The 22212-nt window shown below is 34.1% G+C and overlaps 1 protein-coding gene across 8 annotated transcripts in view; it reads left to right on the forward strand.

Moving 5' to 3' along the window:
• PPP3CB (protein phosphatase 3 catalytic subunit beta) overlaps positions 1–22212 on the forward strand; it is a 58583-nt gene that overhangs the window by 7075 nt on the left and 29296 nt on the right. For all 8 annotated transcript variants that reach the window (XM_030334382.1, XM_030334386.1, XM_030334383.1 and 5 more), the window contains exons 2-9: positions 8005–8205; positions 8887–9011; positions 11617–11728; positions 13626–13771; positions 14039–14178; positions 14282–14359; positions 14466–14560; positions 17323–17448. In XM_030334382.1, the coding sequence (XP_030190242.1) occupies positions 8005–8205; positions 8887–9011; positions 11617–11728; positions 13626–13771; positions 14039–14178; positions 14282–14359; positions 14466–14560; positions 17323–17448 (1023 nt within the window). The remainder of the gene's footprint in view (positions 1–8004; positions 8206–8886; positions 9012–11616; positions 11729–13625; positions 13772–14038; positions 14179–14281; positions 14360–14465; positions 14561–17322; positions 17449–22212) is intronic.

The raw sequence follows: 22212 nt of genomic DNA on the forward strand, positions 1-22212 counted from the left end.
GTTATGCCCTTTTTCATGATGAGAAGACTTTTTGTCAGAAGAGCATTGTCATTTTGTTGGTATAGGACAGATTGTACTGGAGTAGCATTCTGACCTCAATTTCAGCCATGATTCTGCCCCTTACTAGTTGAAACACTTGAGAGAGCCATTTAACTTCTCTGAACCTGTTTTCCCTTTTGTGAAATAGGGATAAAACCTGCCCTACTAAACCCCCAGGATGCCTCTGAAAATCATGTAGGATTATGTATGTGAAAGTACTTTGTAAACAAAGCAGTATAAATATACTGTCATTGCTATATAGTGTCAAGATATACAAGTATTTTAGAAATTATATCATTAATTTAGTAGACATTCAATGGTAACAGTGTTCTAATCACTGTGTAGTTATGAAAGACATAGCCCCCTCCCTTCCAAAGAGTTCATAAGCATGTAGGGGAGACATATTTACAGTGTAATTGTTAAGTGCCATGATATAGGTCTTCATTATATGCTATGCTATAGGACCACAAAGGAAGGGACACCATTAACCTAGTCTGGGAACATGAAGAATTTTCAAGAATTGGAACACTGAAGTGACATTTAAAGACAAGGAGAGGTTAGGTAAAAGATGGGAATAGTGTACCCCCAAACAATAGGGTGTTCGAAAGTATGGAGATTAAAAATAAGTGATGTAATTTTAAAAATGAAAATAAGTATCTGGAGTGTAGAATGTATCTGGAATGTGAGGTAGTGACAAAAGATGACGGTTGGAAATGTAGGCAAGGTTCAGATCACAAGGGATCTCGCATGCCATGTGAAGATAAAGAATTTGGATTTTGTATAATAAAGCCAGTCTTGAATCAAGAGAAGGTTGAGATTTGAATTTTAGAAAGCATATTCTGAGTGTTGTAGAGTAGACAAAATTGGAAAGATTGTAGTAATTCTAGAATAGAAGCCCTTATTCAGTGTCTCAGAACCAAATGAGCAGAAACAGTTCAGGTAATTATTTAGGACCTATTGGCCATGGAGGGTGAGAAATAAAGAGAATTCTAGGACAATTCCTTGATGGGAACTATGGATAATGGTTTAGGGGGGAAAATCACACACTAAATTTTGGACATACTCAATTTGAGATATGTATGGAAAATCCCAGTGGAGATATTTGATAGTTTACTGGGAATCTGGAGTTTAGGGGAGGGCTTTCGACTGAGCAGTCTATTATTTGAGGGTCCTCAAAATGTAGATTTTAGTTGAAACTGTAGTTATGAATGAGATCACTAATTCAGAGCAGTATGATAGGAGAGCCAAGGACAGAATCATAGGACACACACTGACATTTAAGGATCAGGAGAAAGACTAGAAGTCCATGAAATAGACCAATCAGTTGTGACCAGAGAAGTAGAAGAAAAACCAGGTGAATGCTTTCAAGAACCCAAGAGAGAAGAGAGTTATAAGGTGGAGGAATAGAGCAGAAACCAGATAAATATGGATTAAGGAAAATAGACAAAAAGTCAAAAAAGGAAGATACCCATTGCAGATCTTAATACCCTTTCAAAAAGCTCAGTTCTCAAAATAAAGGATATATGGCAGAAACAGGGATGAGGAGTAAAAGAGAGTTACTTGTTTGAATTTAAAAAAATTTTTTTTAACATTTATTGCTGAGGGACAGAGCACAAGCAGGGGAGAGCCAGAGAGGGAGGGAGACACAGAATCTGAAGCAGGCTCCAGGCTCTGAGCTCTCAGCACAGAGCCTGACGCAGGGCTCAAACCCGCGAACTGCAAGATCATGACCTGAGCCAAAGTTGGATGCTTAACCGACTGAGCCACCCAGGTTCCCCCTGAATTTTTAAGATCATAAAGATTTAAGCATGTTTAATTGCTCAAAGGAAAGACCCAGTGGAGAAGCAGAGGCAGAGGAAACAATAGAATCATAAGAGGGGTGGAGGGGATGACTGCAGTTAAGAGGTTGGGGGAGTGGGATTCAGGATACAAATAGTGTTTAGTAAAGGATAGGAGTATCTCTTCCTCAGATGGGGAGAAATTTAAAGATGCATACTGGTGTAGACGTGTGGATGGAGAGGAGGGAAGTGAAGTTTGGTCTGAAGGCCTCCATTTTCTCTGAAATTGGACACAAAGTTGATTTACTGAGTAAGAGATAAAGTGAGTGACGGTTCAAGAAAGGGGACCATTTGAAATTTCTACTGAGAAGCATGGGAGACAGAATGTTTAATAGGATTGCTGAGAAGTGCCAAAGACCAACTACATTGGGGACCATGAATTTGTAGTAGCACAGAGCCATTTTGATGATTTTATACTTAGCACCCAAGTTAGAAGCTAATTCATCCAAGAATTGCAGGTTTCCCTTATAGGTAGAATAAGACAAAAGGGCAAAACAATTTAGAATGTTGTTTAGAAAGTGGGTGAATGATGGAATACTTTAAAAGTATAAGAAGCAAAGGTATCCAGAAGGGAGTTGATAAGGAGGGGTTGTCTAGGTTTTTAATACAGTTGAAGAATAGATGGAGTAATGGGAGTGGAACTGAAAGGTTAGGAGGTTTTAATCATTGAGTGAGAGATTGGAGTTCAGGATTTCAGAGGTGGAGCAGTAATTATGGTCAAGGCTGAGGAGTTGAAGTGGAGTGGAACTCAAACTTCTCAGTTCTTATGTTTTAGGTAGATCATTCTGCATGGACATTGATGGTGGGATTTAGCATGGAGAAGGCCTGCAAGCCAGGAGCTGGAGTTGCATGTGAGAAACGACTGGAAGTTTAGAAGATGGCAGGGACAAGGATAAACTATCTAGAAGGCATGAGCCTCAAAGGAGAAGGTATTTTTTTCTTCAGTGGAGTGATGAAATTGGAAATGGTAATGCAAAGCAACACTTAAGACTAAAGCCTTCTCTGCTAAGAGTAGTGGAGTGTGGAAGAATGCACAGCATCTATTTTGAAAAAAGGGTTTGAAAAGTATTATCCTTCAGGATAACTAAGATTTAATTAAGATAAAGAGATGAAGACAGCATTACTGTGAAGATCTAAAGTGTGTGTGTGTGTGTGTGTGTGTGTGTGTGTGTGTGTGTGTTGGGGGAAGAGGGATGAGTTAAAAAAATAATGAGGCACCTGGGTGGCTCAGTCAGTTAAGTGACCAACTTCGGCCCAGTTCATGATCTGGTGGTTTGTGGGTTTGAGCCCCACATCAGGGTCTCTGCTGTCAGTCCAGAGCCTGCTTTGGATCTTCTGTCCCCGTCTCCTTTTGCCCCTCCCCCATTCTCTCTCTCTCTCTCTCTCTCTCTCTCTCTCTCTCAAAAATAAATATTTTTTTAAAATGATGGGATTTCTGGAGGCTTAAATGAAGAGGATTGAGAAGGAGGAGAACAGCCAGAGATGGCGTGGTGTAAGAGAAATACTGAGAAAAAGTCAGAAATGTAGATGACAGGAGAGACTTTATTTGGATAGTTGCCAATAATGGCAATGATCAGAAGCACAGGCCTCTGAATGATTCTTTGTAGTAAAGTTGTTCAGTTGGCATAGGCTGCATGTACCCCAGTTGGTGTTGGCGGCCTTGTAGGGCTAGCTAATACTTTTGTAGCCTTTGCTTAGAGTTGGGGAATAGGAGTTAGTTGATTTCTAGGATTCCTTACCCAGTAGTAGAAAAAGTGTATCTGTTCTTCCCCTATCCCTGGTCAATACTATCCCTGGTTTGTTTTTCCAACTTCCTAAATTAAAACTTGCTTTATACATTTTTTTAGTTGCCATACATTAAATCTGAATGAAAATAACTTGTGAATGTTATTGATTACTATATAGATGTGTGTGCTTCATGCCAAAATTTGGGTTAAAGGAAATGTTTCAACAAAATAGTTGGTCAAATGAATATTACCAATTCAAGTTTCCTCGTGTTGGAAACTTGGTGATTTGAGATTATTTTGTAGCTCTTTATTCTAGCTAATCCTCATTTTTAGCCATCTCAGTTATTGACCATTCACATTACATTTGCATATATTTATATTCTGCTTTTTTCCTATCATAAATATAGGAGAGTAGGAAAAATAGTCTGAAAATAAGGAGGAAAAATATATTAGAAAAATATCCTAGAAAAGCAGGAATAATTGGCTAAAGATGAATTAGAAATAAAAAGAAAAACTTTTTTTTGTTTATTTATTTTGAGAGAAGTACACATGCACGAGTGGGGGAGGGGCAGAGAGCAAGGGAGCAGACTTTGCTTGCGCTCAATCTCCCAAACAGAATGGTGAGATCATGACCTGAGATGAGATCAGGTCAGATGCTTAATTGAGCCATCCGGGCTCCCCAAAAGAAAAAAATTTAAAAGCCTGAAAATAGATGGGAATGCTGTAAAATGACTTAGGAATTAAAGTAGTTGAGAAAAAAAAAATATATATATATTTTTTTATTAGAGGGTGTGTGCAAGTGGAGAGGGGCAGAGAGACAGAGAATCTTAAACAGGCTCCATGCTCAGGGCAGAACCTGATGTGGGGCTTTATTCCATAACCCTGGGATCTTGACCTGCAACAAAATCAAGAGTCAGGTATTCAACGGACTGAGCCACCCAGGAGCCCCAAGAATATTAATTTTTGATGACAAAAATTTTTTTTAACTCTTTGACCAGTAGGGTCAATAATTAACCCCCTGTTAGGCCAAATTCTATTTGGTTGGCTTTCTTTTGCCTGGTCAGATCACCTGCTACAACTCCTCTCTCCTTCTACAAAGAGCACATGCCTTTTTCCTCTTATGCCTTTCTACATGCCTTTCCTTATTTACTGATATATTAAAATATATTCTTTTGAAACTTCATTTTCTAATTTCAGCATTGTGTTGTTAGAACAACACTGATCTAAAGTTTTCATCTGCTTTTATCTGTGATGGCATTTCTTTATCTTTCAACCTGTACATTCCTTAGAATGTATCCCAGCTAGTCTTGACATGTAAAAGTATGCCTTGAGTTGAAAAAGTGGAAGAGCATAGGTCTATAGATGACTTACCCATGAGCAGTTTTTTAGATAAATAAAGGCACTTTGGCTCTTGGGGGTAATACTTCAGTGTGAATTGCAGTGGAGCATTCACAGTGTGCATGAAAATACGTAGTAACACTGGTGACTGGTTGAATTGTGGGGATGGGGCTGGTCTCCCAGTTGGGTTTTTAGGAAGTTCTGCAGTTTGAATAGAATTCAGCCAGGAGTGGAACTTTGTTGTTGATTATTAGAAAGTATATATAATCTAGAATGCAACATCTTAAAGAGTATCTGTTTTCCTGAATAGAGTGCTAAAAAATTTTTCTTGGCCTGATGAGAAAAATGTGATCCCATCTTGATCTCAGAAATTCGTGTTTGAGATATTTAAGCTTTTCCTTTTTGTAATGTCTCAGAGCACCTTGTGATTTATTTAGCAATCAGTTATTAAAATCTGCAGTTTTTAAACAATTAGTTTACTGATTAGGGGCAAGTTTGGTCTGTTTAGTCTATGGCTAGGGAAAAACATACTTTAACAGAGATTTTTATTTTATTAGACTCTGGACATACTATATTTGAGGGAACAAAATGTGTTTTAATGCTTTGTTCTAAATGTGGTAAAAAGTAATGGGAATATATGTGTTCTAATGAAGAGCAAGTAAAGAAGTTCCAATTTTGTTTTACTAAATATCAAAGAAAGCAAGAGGGATTGGTGATTTCAAAGTCTTTTAGAATTGGTTGACATCCCTCTGCCTAGTTCTTATCTCACTTCCAGAGTATTGAGTTAGTCCTGTTTTTTTTTTTTGTTTTTTTTGGTTTTTTTTTTTTTCCCAGTAAGATAGAACATGGTTACTAATTATTCTTTCTCAGGTAATTGATATAATTCTAACCCAGGCTCCAGTTTTTAGTTTTTTTAGTTTAAGTTGAAATGTAAAGAAGCAATTGGTCTTATACATTTCCAGGCTTCTGTATAATAATTGATAATTACAGTGATGACTCTGAAACATCAAGAAAATACTATATGGTGTATGCCCAAATATAAAGTGAGTTTTTTCTAAAACAATATTTCAGAAAAGAGGGAGCTGCCTTACATTTGAGACTATATACAGACTTTTACTATAAATTCTCTTGCTTTGTTTTAAGAAACAAAGTACTATTTGGTAAAGAGCATAAAACTACTTCAAGCTGATTTTGAATGTTTAATGAGGCCACTTGTTGGAGTCAGTGAAAAGGAGTCAAATAAATTTAACAGATATGTAGTAATTTTTCCTAGGTATAGAACCTCAAAATTGTGCTAGATACTGTTGAAAATAGACCTTTTAGTTTCCCATTCTGTTTCCCAATAGCAGTTTTAGAGTACAGTTGGTAATATATATGGGAACTGTGGCTTAGGATTAATTTGCAGTGATAACATTTTATGTGTATTCAATAAGTGATATATCAAACAACTTGAATGAAAGTGAAGATTAGCCTTTGAAAAAAGTGTTAGATGACTTAAAAATGCCTCCAGTGATAAGGAATGCATTACATACATTTGATGTCAAAGATGCGCATAAAGATTTTGAATGAAGATGTTTTGTAAAACAGAAGGTAGGAGAAAAAGCAGTATTTCAAAATTACCATTTATTAATGCTGTTTTAAATCTATGTGCGCAGCGTGCCTGGTTGGCTGAGTCGGTTAAACGTCCAACTCTTGATTTGGGCTCAGGTCATGATCTCATGGTTCGTGAGATTGAGCCCTGCATCATCGGTGCTGTCAGCACAGAACCTGCTTGGATTTCTTTCTCTCCTTCTTCCTCTGCCCCTCTCCCCCCTCTCAAAAATAAATAAACACTAGGGAAAAAAATCTATATTTGCATCTAAATGAATTTAAATTTTATAAATATTTGTTTTATCTATATCTCTAAAAGTTTCTTTAAGAAAAATTTTTTTAATGTTTATTTATTTTTGAGAGACAGAGAGACAGAAAAAGAGAGAGAGAGAGAGAGAGAGAGAGAGAGAGAGAGAGCAAGAGGGGGAGGGGCAGAGAAAGAGGGAACCACAGAATCTGAAGCAGGCTCCAGGCTCTGAGCTGTCACCACAGAACCTGACGTGGTGCTCTAACTCATGAACATGACCTGAGCTGAAGTTGGATGCCCAACCAACTAAAGCCACCCAGGCGCCCCTAAGGTTTCTTGGTTTTTTTTGTTTATTTGTTTGTTTTTTAAGAGGAACTAGCTGTTTTTTTAAATGTTTGAGAAAGAGAGAAAGAGAGCAAGTGGAGGAAGGGCAGAGGGAGGGAGAGAGAGAATCCCAAGTACGTTCCTCACTGTCAGTGCAGAGCCTGTCGTGGGGTTTGATCTTATGACTGTGAGATCAAGACCTGAGCTGAAATCAAGAGTTGGATGTTTACCTGACTGAGCTACCCAGGTGACCCTAGCTCTTTTTTTTTTTTTTTTAATGTTTATTTATTTTTGAGAGAGAGAGAGAGAGGCAGAGAGAGCGGGGAAGAGAGAGAATCCCAGACAGGCTCCATGCAGCCAGCACAGAGCCTGACGTGGGTGAACCGTGAGATCATGACCTGAGCCAGAATTAAGAGTTGAATGCTCAACCGACTGAGCACCCAGGTGTCCCTGGAGAGTTTCTTTTCAAGTTGGGCAGAAAACATTGTTTTTAACTTCCTTATTATGAACATGGTATGTCACTTTATATTTGGGATTTCTTTCTATTCAGGTTTAAGTTACATTTATTGTGCTTCCTTAAGGTGAAGAGTGTATGTTTTGAGAATTCTGCCAAAAAATGTTATCGCTTAAAGAAAACTTTAGTTATCCTGAAAGAACTTTTAATTTTGAGGCAGTTCATTTCTCTAATAAGTCTCAACAAAGAACATGCTATTATATATAAATAAAAAGTATAATTTGATTACTCTTTTTTAAAAAACCTTTTAAAAAATTAACACCTCTATCCAGTAAATAAACACTCTAGCTTTTCAAGTTTTACTTTTGTTTATCTAGATCCATTAATTAGTATTTATGTTAATATATTAATGGTGATTTATTTTTTATTAATTAAAAAAAATTGCAGCTGTACCTTTTCCCCCAACACATCGCTTGACATCTGAAGAAGTATTTGATATGGATGGGATACCCAGGGTTGATGTTCTGAAGAATCACTTAGTAAAAGAAGGTCGGGTAGATGAAGAAATTGCACTTAGAATTATCAATGAGGGTGCTGCCATCCTTCGGAGAGAGAAAACCATGATAGAAGTAGAGGCTCCAATTACAGGTATACTTATTTATGTTTTGGATATTGTTTTTTTGATTATACCATTATTTGGTTGCTTGGATATAGGGCTGCTTATTCTTCAGCGTATGGTATACTAAATTAATATTACATGGACATTATCTTGAATTTCCAAATTATTTTTTGTAATTTTTTTTAATTTTTGCCTGTTTTTAGTGAATAAGCATGATCCTAAGTAACCTGAGTGCAGAAGTTGGTCTAATATGTTTTTGTGAAGGTTTCATCAGTTGTGTTGGCCATAATCCAATTTGATTCAACAAATTCTTATTTACTTTGCTTTCAATTATTAGGGGAAAATACCTCAGTGTCAACATAGCAGTCAATAGAAAGTGTTGCGTTAGAATGGAGATTTTAACTGCCACCATTATAATTTTGTAATCTTAAAACATAAGCTTGGCTTCCTGAAGAGGAACTTTATAAATTTAGGTGAAAATTTTGTCACTAACTACAAATTTCATTATTTTTGTTAAATCTTGTTCTAGATCTTGAGCACATGAACACTTGGGTACATCATCCCTATTAGGACTCTTCATAGACTCTGACTTCCTTCTGAGACATTTCTTGATAGAATTTACATTATCTCTTATGTGAAAGAAATTAGAATTTAAGTAAAATTTGTTATTTCAGAGTTTTTTTTCATATCTAATAATCTTCTTGTTTCAGTGTGTGGTGACATCCATGGCCAATTTTTTGATCTGATGAAACTTTTTGAAGTAGGAGGATCACCTGCTAATACACGATACCTTTTTCTTGGTGATTATGTGGACAGAGGTTATTTTAGTATAGAGGTAATAATCATAATACTGTCATTTGATTTGCTTTTAAGTGTTACCATAGATGATTTCCATTAATTCCTAGTAAAATAAGTTCCTTAAAGTACCTATATTGGGTTCTTTTTAATACCTCTGCATATTCTGAAGGTTTTAGGTAAAACTACTATTTATTCTCTTCCGCCTTTCAAACTATTCTGTTTTCTTTGTATTACTATGTTTATGAAATTATAATTGCCATTTTTCCCAGTGGAAATTATGTGCAAACTGAGGGTTCTTTATTGTTCTGTTATCTAGTGGCCCTAAGGAGCTAGTGCTATTTATCTCTTTTGCCCCTAAAGGCATTAATTACCCCATGTGAAAAAAGATTAATTGAATTTTCTCTGATTAAATAAAATATACTATAATGCTTTTATTGCTTAAACCGTAGTGCTTCTATCCCACCTTCTATAGCTATTAAGACCCAAGTCTTTTGTGTATTCTGAAAGTATTCATTTCTTTTAAAAAACTTAAGAGGCATTAAAATGACCTATTGATCATTACTTAACAGTACATGGTTCTTTTTGCTCCTTTTATTTCTCTAATTATATAAATAAAATAAGGTAAATATAGAACAATCTGCCGTTTCTAATATATGCATCTCTCTTCTTTTTTAATTGAAAATGTGGCCATATTATAATGTTGTTCTGTAACTTGCTTTTTTCATATATCTCTATACTGTGATGTCTTTCCAGGTCAGTATATATAAATTTATAATATTTTTAATAGCTGCATTATATTCCATTGAATAAACAAACCACAATTAATTTCATCGATTTCTTATTGTTAGACACTTACAGTGTTCTCAGTTTTTTGTCATTACAAATGATACCTCAGTGAACCAGGTTTTGTATATATGTATATATATATCTTTGCACACTTGCTAAATTATTTCTGTGGGGCAGATTCTTGGAGGTAAAATTGTTGGATAAAAGCTCTACTAATAGATACTTATGTTGAGCATTTACTATGTTCCAAGCATATTGTAAGCACATAACACACACTGATTAATTGAATCCTCACAACAACAATATGAAATAAGTAGTGTTACTTTATCCATTTTATGGATGAGGAACCTGAGGCCGTGCCCAAGGACACATTGTTAGTAAGCAGTACAGCCAGTCTTATTCCAAGCCTGTACTCTTAACCACCTCTCCCAGTAGACAATTAAAGCTTTACCTGGTGCATTTCCATGCTGGTTCCTGTTGTTTATATCCCCTTCTCCAGTATTTTTAACCTCCTTTCTGAGGTATGCTAGGATTCATAGTGAGGAAGGAGTTCAGGGCCCTGGCCACCCAAATTCCCTAAGGAATTTTGTTACTCCCCCCTGAGTTGTTCTTCCTTTATTCATAGTTTCTTCATCAGTCGCCTTAAACTTCCCCCACAGTTGCAAGGAAATCAGAAAATGGCCCTTCTTAACAAAAAGATTGGGGGCTTTGGAAAAACAAAATGAACAATTTTAGGAAGCTTATTGGGAACTAAGCATATTGGTGTGTATGTCCTTGTATTAGAATGTTTTGTAGCTGACTTTTAATAAATTTTACTGTTACAAAAGGAAAATAATAAAGAAAGCAAAAAAGATAGAGTTTAATAAGTATTTCCCTGGCTTAATTTCTTTTTTCCTTGGGAATAAAATGAAGGTGTGAATAAAGATTTTAATATACCTTAACTTGTTAAAAATAAAGTTTGTTTTTCTTCTTGTGTATAATTATATTTCCATATGAAATGTCTTTCCTTTTTTTTTTTTTTTTTAACCAAATAAATAAAATGTGAGTCTCTTGTGTTAAATATATTTAGAGGGGTGCCTGGCTGGTTCAGTCAGTAGAGCATGCGACTCTTGATCACAGGGTTGTGAATTCGAGCCCCACGTTGGGTATAGATATTGCTTAAAAATAAAACCTAAATAAATAAATAAATCTACTTAGAGAAAAGCATCTGCTTTACTGCTTATTTTAATATTCTTCTTTTTTAAATTATACTTTCTTTGAATCAGTTTAGATAATAAGCCCCTTCTGATTAAGATCAGAAGATCAGATTCCTATCTCTTAAAAGTTTTTGTAATTTCAGACATGTTACTTGAACTCTTTGCTTCAGTCTCCTCATTTATAAAATAGAGATAATATTATTTACTTCATAGAGTTGTTTGAGGAACAAATGAGGGGTATTAAATATATAGTGCTTGATACATTGTAAGTACTCAATAAATGGTAGATGCTGTTATTTTTGACACTGTTATTATTTTATTTATTGATATACCTAAGAAGGAAACCAATCTGCTGATTGTTTTTACAACAAATAGTCTATAAATCTAAAGTAATTAAATAGATTGACTCATTCATTCAACAGATATTTATTATTCTTTTGCTGTTTGGTAGGTACTTTTCTAGGAGTGGAGGATGAGTGTGAATAAGATGAAAAAGTCCCTGATTTCATAGAGCTTGTATTTTAGTAAAGGACAAAGAGAAAAAGATAGTAAAGAATAACAGAGATTGTAAGGACAATAGGGTTAGAGGAAAAGGAACAAAGATCAAACAACTTAAACAAAAAGATAAGTTAAATTCACTTAAAACATTTTCTTTTGCAGTGTGTCTTATATTTATGGGTCCTGAAGATTCTTTACCCAAGCACATTATTTCTTCTGAGAGGCAATCATGAATGCAGACACCTTACTGAATATTTTACCTTTAAGCAGGAATGTGAGTATTGCCATGAGAAATACTTTCACTTCCTCAGTAATCTTTTGGAGTGAGGTAGTAAGAGTTTGGAAAATTTACAGTGCAACATTAAGAACAGATTTTGTGTCCAAACACATAAAGCTTTAAGGATGATTGTCAGGAGCTCTCTAGTGGTTAATGGTGTTTCATTCAGACATTTTCATTTCAGTATTTCCTGTTAAGTTTGCGTTTATAGATATATGAAACAGTTTTGAGTTTTGTACATAGTTTTAATGTTTAAGTGATTTTTTTTAACAGGAAGACTAAAACTAAAAGGAAAAAAATTGTTTTTGCATTAGAGACTTTTGTCCCCCAATATTGAAGCTCTCTCATGAAGCTTCTTAAATTATTCATGCTGTCATCATTGCAGATTGTTTCAAACACACTGTTAATGAATTGAAATTTTTAACCTACAATGTTTACCCCATTTCTCTCTTAAATTATTGTGGCAATGGCAGTCTATAATAGCCAGAAGCAACAATATGATATAGGGCAGTATTTGATCTTTTTTTCACATCTCTTAACTGTGTGCTTATTAAGTTAATATTCATGACTATACTAAGTCTTAGAGTTAAGTTCTAAGAGTAGAAATAATTTCAGAATTATGGAGACTCATGATCCAGTAAAGATCATATTACTAGAGACTTTCAGTAAAAGAAGAAAAATATAGTGGTAAGTAATGGCAGAGGGGGCAAAGTCAGATAACTTCAAAGATCAGGTAGGTAACCTAAATGAATAGGTTATGAATAATAACATAATAAAAATAATAAAATAATGCAAATAAATAATGAAATAATAATAAATGAATAAAGATGAGACCTGGAAAGTGCATTGACCAAAAGCAATCAGTTTAAAAATTTTATTGAACCACAGTGCTGGAAAACAGATCTGTTAGCAAACTACCAGTTTAGATGGTTGCTGGATATAGATTTTCTCATATTTGAATGTTACAGTGTTAAAAATGGAAAAAAGAATTAAGTTCTTTTTTTCCTTTAGATAATCAACAAACCACCCACCAAAACTCCAGCAAAAATGTAAAATATCCACGAATTTAAATATATAAAGGAGCAAAGGGATCTCTGTAAAACTAAATTAACAGTTGGATTTGGTGGAGTTTTTTTCTCTTGTGTTATTTTGGCTTCATGCTTCACTGCCCATTTTAACCATTGTAGACTAGAGGAGCCCCTCTGTTTCTCCAATATATGAATAAGTTATCTTTTCTTTCTTTTTTTTTTTTTTAATTGGATGGACCTTGAGTTTTGTTGTGATGATGTAGTCATCTTCCCTGTAACAACAAAGTAGTCACTGACTCTTACAATAAAATAAAGTATTAAAACTATTTTAGCTTTAAGTATAATTCTAATTTAGCTTTACCTGACCTATAAAATAGGTAAAAGGTTGGGCTGTTTTTAGAAATTTGACTTATTTATTTTAAGTAATATTTTATGGTGATCTAATGCATACCCAAAGTAAATTTAGAGACTGCAAATATTTTGTCTTCATAAGACCAATACCACTGCTTATTTTATTGATTCTCATACAGCAAGATGCTTTCCTTTTTAGAAAAAAATTGTATACAGTAAAATTCACTCTTTGTAGTGTTTAGTTCTGAGTTTTGACAAGTGCATAGAACTGCCTACCACCATAGTCATGATAAAGAAAAATTTCATCATCCCATAAATTCCTTTTTGCTGTCTTTTTATAGTTACCTCTTTACTCACTGGTGACCACTTAGCTGTTATCTGTGTCTATAATTTTATTGCCTTGGTTTCAATAGTCAATTATAGATAGGTAGGTAGGTAGGTCGGTCGATTGATCGATAGATTAATCTTCAAAATGATCAACTAGTATTGTAATTTTCAATTATTTTTTCTTCTAGGTAAAATTAAATATTCAGAAAGAGTCTATGAAGCTTGTATGGAAGCTTTTGATAGCCTGCCTCTTGCTGCACTTTTAAATCAACAATTTCTTTGTGTTCATGGTGGACTTTCACCAGAAATACACACACTGGATGATATTAGGAGAGTGAGTACATATTGTAGTTCCAAGGTTGGTTCCTATTGATAGTACTTTGTTAGGTAGAGAGTAGAAATTTTAAACTTCTCTTCACTGCCAAGATTAGGTAATGGTAAAAATTATCATACTGATATTTTAAGGAAATATTCTCTAACCATTTCAGAACGATGTAGTATGGACAGTATTCAAAGTTGGTACCACTTTACTGTGTCCATTCTATTCTCACTTTTGACAAGTTATTCTTTTCTTTGTTTCTTTCTTTTCTTTCTTTCACAGTTAGATAGATTCAAAGAGCCACCTGCATTTGGACCAATGTGTGACTTGCTATGGTCCGATCCTTCTGAAGATTTTGGAAATGAAAAATCACAGGAACATTTTAGTCACAATACAGTTCGAGGATGTTCTTATTTTTATAAGTAAGGAAAAATATCCAAGATTAAACACATTTTAGTTGTTAAAATAGCATATATTTCATATAGAAAACCATTATTTTACTTAATTTACTTTTTTCCCCCACAGCTATCCAGCAGTGTGTGAATTTTTGCAAAACAATAATTTGTTATCGATTATTAGAGCTCATGAAGCTCAAGATGCAGGGTAAGAATTCTGTTTCCCTGACCCAAATTAACACCTTATGTACAAATCAAACTTAGTAACTCATAATTGATGCTTTACGATGCATATTAAGCTATTTGTTTTACAGCTATAGAATGTACAGAAAAAGTCAAACTACAGGGTTCCCTTCATTAATAACAATTTTTTCGGCACCTAATTACTTAGATGTCTACAATAATAAAGGTAAGATGTTGTTGATAAAAAAATTGTTAAGCAACTTAGCTTTTTTTATTGACTTATTTTTTGAAAATAATGGAAAAGAGGCATTGTTTGAAACTGTAACTATCCAAATCTCATCATAAAAAAGTATAAGATATAAGGGAGGGGAGAGAATAAGAAATAAAAATCCAAAATGTGAAATTTACCATCTGTAATCATTCCACAACTTGTCAGTCATAAAAGCTATCTTATAAAAGAATGCTCCGAATTAAGTCAAAAAATCAAACATGATTTTCTCAAACTCCCCTTTCTTAAATCTTTCCCCTTATAATCAAGAGAATGTTTTCTTGTTTGCATAAAGCTCCTTCTGCTGCTTTGACCATTTCATGTATTTGCACTATATAGTTAATTTAGTTTATCATGTTTCTTGTTTTATTTCACTGATCTAGGTTCTGTTTGTCTTTCTTACTCCCTGCTTTTACCTCTATCTACAGTCTTATCATTGCCCCATGAAGATTTGTAGTTGAACCTTCTTTGATTAATTCATTCTGACCTCCATTTCAGAGACATATTCTTCCTTTCTTTTAACTATTCTTTTTTCCTTTTTTTCGTCTTTTTTCTTTATCTCCTGTTCCACTAGTTTTCATTCCTTCTCCTTCTGTCCATATTTGATCTGTCTATAATAATTGGGTTTCATTTAACTTTGAACATAGCTTATTGACAGATAATACTTAGGATCTTAATCTAGTTAAGTTTGTGCCAAAGACGTTAAAGATGAGCTTGGGTATGTTTACATAGTTCACATTTTCAGGAGAGGAAGTTAAGAAGCCAGCTTCTATTCTGTCTTGATATGTCTGGAATTCAGTTGACTATGCCATAGTTTCCAGGGTCACTGGAACAGATGTGCCAGGAGGAAAGAACAGAAGGTTAAAGACTTTTTTGAAAGTATTAGAGACGTAATGAGGTCATTGCTAAATATGGGTCATAGAGGACTAGAATAAGAGGATTTTTTGTTGTTGTTGTTATTGGAGATGATGGTTAAAAGATTAAAACATTTGCCTGAGATCAAATGGTAGCATGCTATAAGTTTGATACAGAATATGCTACAAAAACTTAATACTATATTAATTACCAAAACAACCATGCCATGGACTGAGTTGCTAATCTTCAGAAGTTGGTATCTGTGTAGTCTCTAAGGAGTATGTCAGTGCTAAAATAGCCTTTTAAATTGTAGTTTAGTTTACAAACTTCAGAATTTCTGAAGAAGTTATCTAATGATGTGTGGCTTCACTTTTGAAGAAAATGTCATCTAAGTTTTGACTCAGTTCTCAAGAACAGAATAGAGTGCTATGTTTAACTTTGTACCGGCGCTCTGCTACCTCAACTGTGACCTCCCCTTATCAGCATTATAAGACCTAGTGTTCAGTGCTCAGTTGATTACTGTCTTATTGGTTGTCCTCTGTCAGTTTGACCTAGGGGGTAAAGTTTTCTGAGTATTCAGAAAAGAAACTCAAACCATCGAATCTGTCTTGTCAAAATCAGATGTCTCTTAGTAGTGATTAGTCTGTACATAGTGTTAATGATTGAGTGCTTACATGGTATGGGTATGTTTGTAATGTTTCATTCCATCTATAAGGCAATTTTCTAGATTCTTTCTCTCTCTTTCTCTCTCACTCTCTTGTTTTGTTTTAAAGCTGAAAACTTGGTATCGGCCCCTAATTTCTGAGGCTAAATTTTAAATACTTTTATTTCCTAAGGGAAACAAACACATTACTTGTGACTTTGTATTAGCCAGAATCTCACATCTTGGAATTTAACATTTGCATTTTCATGCTTTTCATTAAAATGGAAAAAAAGTAATCACATAATTATTATATCTACAAAGCATTTTATACTTTTATATACTTTCATGTGAAATACATTCTCTGATCGTAAAATCAACTTCTGAGATAGGCAGGGTGGACATAATAGTCCTATTTTATGAATGAGAAATAGGTTAGTTAAATAATTTACCAAGCATTACGAAGATAGTATGTGCTATAGCTTAGATTAGAATCTAGCCCATATAACCCAGTGTTCCATAAAATAATATAACCAGTGTCTGAAATCTATGTAGTTAATTTAAGATATTATTTCTTTTAACATATTGAAACATTAGATACCTTAAATTGAGATGAGTATGTTACTTTTGGGTTATTTGGTTATAATATTTTTAATGGAATTTTTTCTAAATGAAGTAAAATATTTCTTTGTGGTAGTTTCACTTGATTTCCCATATAAATGAAATAAATACATTTATATAATCATAAAAACTGCTTTTTTTCTGGCTTTTGTTTTGTTTTGTTTTTTGCTTTATTACCATTTAGCTATCTTTTTCAGGTTGCCTGCAACTAAAAAGATCCTCTTAAAATTCCTTCAACTTATACGAACTTTTAAACCTAGAAAATTGCTCATTGCCGTTCTGTGTTTCCTCTAAAAATTGAGTTTTCACAATTTTGGATTTAAAGTGCATGTTCTTCATTAAATTATAAAGTGAAACAAACATTCTAGAAATCTGGGAATTTCATTAAAAATAACTGTAGATCTGACTATACTTTATATAAAAGTGTGTTAAAAACAAAAGTGTGTAATTACTAAAAAATTAGTTCCTATCTCCCTCTACTAGTCCTTATTCAACTCCCCTTGATTCCCTATCCCCTTAAAACAATATTTTTTTGCTTTTATGTGTTTTAGACTTTTGGAGCTAAAGACAAATTGTTACATTCACATTCAAACTTCTCTTTCAGCTGCTGTATTAAAGTATGAAAATAATGTGATGAATATTCGACAATTTAACTGTTCTCCACATCCTTACTGGTTGCCCAATTTTATGGATGTCTTCACATGGTCTTTACCATTTGTTGGAGAAAAAGGTATGATTCTTTTTTTTTTTTTAATGTTTTATTACTGTTAACATTTACTCCAGTTTACTATTGCAGGCACATACTTACTAAAGGAAACTGAAGTCTAGTTTCACTGTGGGTTCAGCTCTACTTGTGTCAGTGGGTGTGGATATGAGAGCCTCAAAGATATTTTGGTTAGCTGTTTATAGCCCCCATGTGAGGGTGTCTGGGGGACTAGGAGAAGACTTATAAATAGCCTGATGTTGTCTTCAGCTGTTGGGTTTTACTTTCTGCTTTTCTTTAGCTTAAATCTTTTATAAGGAATGGAGGGATAGCTTTGCTTTGGAATGGACACTTTTGCATATTTTAACAGCACTTTTGGGGGATGTCAGAGTATTTTATGGGAGAATTTAAGAGCCCTAGTTTTGGGCAATGTTAGTTATATTTTAGCAGTTCTGTATACCCTGAGAAGAATGATAAAGAGAAATTCAGGTTCAAACCTAATATTTGTTTTCCTGTATAAAAATATGTATACAAATTTAGTCGTGATGCTTTCTGATAATTTCCATTAATAATATATTAGTTTATGCTTATTAGGCTTTTTAAGAGAACATAATGCTACTTAAGATTTTTTTTTCTGTTTTTTCCTAGTTGTATAGAATTCTTAGGATTTCCTTACTTTATCACATTCTTTTCTATTTAGTGTTAATTTTTCCACAAGGCAATGCCTCAGTTACCATAAGTGGAAAATAAGAGTATGAGAGTACAGATATGATTGTAAAACATTTTGTTCTATATCCCTCTCTATTTTTTCTCACCTCTTCCATGTTACAAAATGTTCCTTTCTGTTTGACATATGATATTTCTGCCAACGCAATTTTGGGTTCTAAAATACAGAGTTAATACTTAAACTGTGTACGTTAAACAGACTTCTTGAAGATTGCCTTCAGTCTTCATCAGTTACTCAGTAGGTCAACAAGTTAATATGGAGATAGAATTACCCACTTTAGCATTTGAGAAGGGGGCCAGTAAAAGGCTTAGGTGCAAGGGATGCATTACACTTATAACCTTCTATCTTTGGTGGATGAGAAATAGTTCAATCATAGCATCATCAGGCTAAAGGGAATTTAAGAATTCATATTGCTCATTCTCCTGCCCTTAGGCTAGACTTCAACTCAACTATTTTAATGTAATATGAGTGGGGTTGGGGGGCTGGAAAGAAAGGGAAGGATAAGGTAGGAGGAAAATAGACATTTCATGGATTCTGATTTGATTCTCTAATGCCTCTGCAATAAGGAAATACAGTACTTCATTATATCTAGTCTAAATATTTGTGTTTTGAGAAAAGAAACAGGGATAATAGCTTTTCTCAACTAATGCACCTATCAAAAACCAGGGCATCAGAGAATTTTAAAACTAATAGTTAACTTAATAATCATGTAGTCTAATTCCTTTTGAGAGATGAGAAAATTTAATCTAGTTTCTGGGGATCTGTCATAAGTAAAAATGGAGAATCAGGTTTCTATCAGTGTTACTACATTTGAAGTTTGCTACTAAGTAATCTTTTGTTCTTTTTTTGCCACTTTAAATCTAAATCTTATAAAGATGAGGAAGTATTCAAACCTTTTGACCATTTTCCCCCCGTGAATCTTCTCCAAATTATTCATATCTTTCTAAAAATGTGAAGCTTAGATTTGAACATTATACGCAAATAGAATCCTAGCTAATGTTGAGCACAGTAAGATTTTTTCAAACTCTTTGCATATTTTTCCATTTAATACATGTTAGCTATTTATTTATTTATTTATTTATTTATTTTTTACATGTTAGCTATTTAGATAGCCTATTTGATTCTAATGAAAATTTTCTTTTGTTGTAAATAACAGCAAATGGTGGCTCATTTGTTCCACTTTGAAAAAGCCAATTTGACTCTGATGTAGTCTCTGAGAAGCAACGAACCTAAGCCAGAGGCTTCCTTGGAGGCTGATTGAATCCTAAAGTTAGATGAAATCTGTGTTTTTAACCTTTTGGGGCTTTTTATTTCTTAAAAAGAAAAATCCTATGTTGGAAAGTTTCCAACATATACAAAGGTATAATGAATAATATGATGAGTTGCTATGTACCAATTGCTCAGCTTCAATAATTTGATCCAGTTATCAAACCATGGCCAATGTTGTATCATTTATATACCTATCCACTACTCCCCACCCAATACATTAATTATTTTGGATCATATATCAGCCATTTTTTTATAGCTATAAATATTTTAGAATGAATCTGTAAAAGATAAGGACTCTTTCTTATTATTAAAGTAACTACACAAATACAGTGATTAATTTCTTAAACCCTTTTGAGAATCTGATGAAATTTATGGACTTTGCCTCAGAAAAATACATGTACGTTTGTACATAAACATAACATTTTCAGGATGCTTCTATATCTGAAGTAAATTGGTAACTCCTTTCAGGTTTACTGCCCCCAATTTAAGAACCTCTGTTCTAGAGGGTCCAATAAAGTGCAATCTCCCATAGAAGGTCATACATGTAATATTTATTCATTTACTAGATTTTTTTGGAAAGTCTGTTTTATTCCCGTTATTAAGGATACAAAAATACAAGTAAGACATAGGCCTTTGCAGATTAATAGAGAATTTAAGATACATGAATAATGATAACAAAATGTAAGTGTTCCTAGAGAAGTCTAGTTTTATAGGAATTAAGAGGAGGGGGTAGATTATATTTGTTAGAGGGGTTAAAGTAGCATTTGAACCAGGGCTTGTAGAATGGTGGAATTGGAATTGTAGATATGGGCAGGAGAAGTCTAGGTAACAGAATTTACCTGAGTCAGAAAGCAAGAGAGCATAAGGCCACTGACAAATGTTGAGGGGTTCAGGCTGATTTGCAGTTAAGATGTATGAAGGTCAGTAGTAGTAGAAAAAGAATGAGAAGTTAAGTTAGGGCTAGATGATGAGGATTTTGATCACCACACAGAGAATTTGGAACTTTGATAAATGGTGGGCAGCAGCTGAAACAGAGTATTGACCATGATAGTCATTTAGAAAAATTGGTGAAATGGCCTGGAAGACTAGAAGTTGGGAGACCTGTTTTATGAAGCTCCATCAAGAGTCAAGTGGAACTATAATAAAGCCCTGGTAGCATTAGGAATAGAGAGCAGGGGAGAACTGCAAGAATTCTAGAGGTACGATGAGTTAAGACTTAACAAGATTGCATGTTGCAGGCGAGGGAATGGTTTAAGATGACTTAGATGTTTGATCTGGTAATGATATTACCATTAACACTCTGTGATGAAAACCTGTTATTTTAGCAACCCCTCACTCTAGTTATAGCTACTCTTGATCTTCATTGGGATTGCTAGGCCTTTGACTGTGTCATTTTCTTCTAAGTCAGATCACTCCTTGCCTCTCTTCCTTCTTAATGCACCTTCATACTCCTTTCTCTCTCTTTTTGCTATTCATTTATCTTGCAAATCTTAGCCCCAGTAAATCCAACCATCCATTTTCTCCATTCTTATAGCCAGGGTATAGAACACTGCTGGAGATATTTACACAGCCTTATGAAGTGGTACCACTCTTTGATTGCTAGGCATTGGTTGGGTTCTCGATAGTACCTAAATATTTTTTGTGTCACTAATCTGCTTCCTTTCCCTTTTCCGTTAGGAAATATTATCAATTTAATTTTTTTTTCTCTTAAACACTTTTTTTTTGTAGCCACTTCCCTCACTCTCAGAGAAAACATATATCACTAGTGGGAGCTTTCTCTACTTATTGTTTCCCTTCTTATAAACCTTGAAGTCTTACCTTGTTGAAGTCTTACCTTGTTGAAGAGGTGACCCTTTCCATCTAGGGTTAGCCCTTCTAACCTGACTCTAGGATTCCATTATGCTTCTATGTTTTCAGGAAACTTGCTTCATCTGTTAGATCTGTTAGATCTTCTGTATTTTCAGACTCTCTGTATTAAGTTCTTTTATAAATTGCTGAAATCTATCTGATCTTTATTTTAAAGATTAAATAACATTTCCCCTATTTGGTATCTTTCTTTGGCAACTACCATGCCTTTCTTTCACAGTTAAGCTTCTGGATGAAAAGTACTATATACTTAAAAGCTACTATTTGTTAGTCATAAATGACATCTCGTAGCTTTCAAGATAAATCTTAATCTGTCACACAAGGTCTTTGGACCTCTTTATGTTTTCAGCCTCATTTCTTTCCTTCTCATCTTATTCTCTATGTTCTAGCCATAACACAGCATTGCCAATTACCTGCATATGATGCTCATTAGGTTTCATGTTTTCGTATTTTGGTTTATTTTTTCATAACAGTTTTAATGAGATATAATTCACATCCCATACAATTAACCTATTTAAATCCTACAGTCCAGTGGTTTTTAGTATATTTGTGGAGTTGTACAGTAATCACCACATTTTTGAAACGTTTTAATCATCCTCTCAAAGAAACCCTGTATCCATTAGTAGTCACACCCCATTTCCTCCTGCCTCTTATTGCTGGCTCTCAGCAAGCATTAAGCTACTTTCTAACTCCATAGGTTTGCCTGTTCTGGACATTTCATATAAATAGAATCATACAATTTGTGATCTTTTGTGACTAGTATCTTTCTCTAATGTTTTCAGGTTTATCCATGTTGTGGCATGAATCAGTACTTCATTCCTTTTTGTGACCAAGTAATCTTCTATTATATGGATACACCACTTTTTAAAAAAAATTATTTTGGGGTCTCCTGGGTGGCTCAGGAAATTAATTGTGAGACTTTGGCTCAG

The sequence above is a fragment of the Lynx canadensis genome, chromosome D2 (assembly GCF_007474595.2).
Source record: "Lynx canadensis isolate LIC74 chromosome D2, mLynCan4.pri.v2, whole genome shotgun sequence".
NCBI classification, from domain to species: Eukaryota; Metazoa; Chordata; class Mammalia; order Carnivora; family Felidae; genus Lynx; species Lynx canadensis.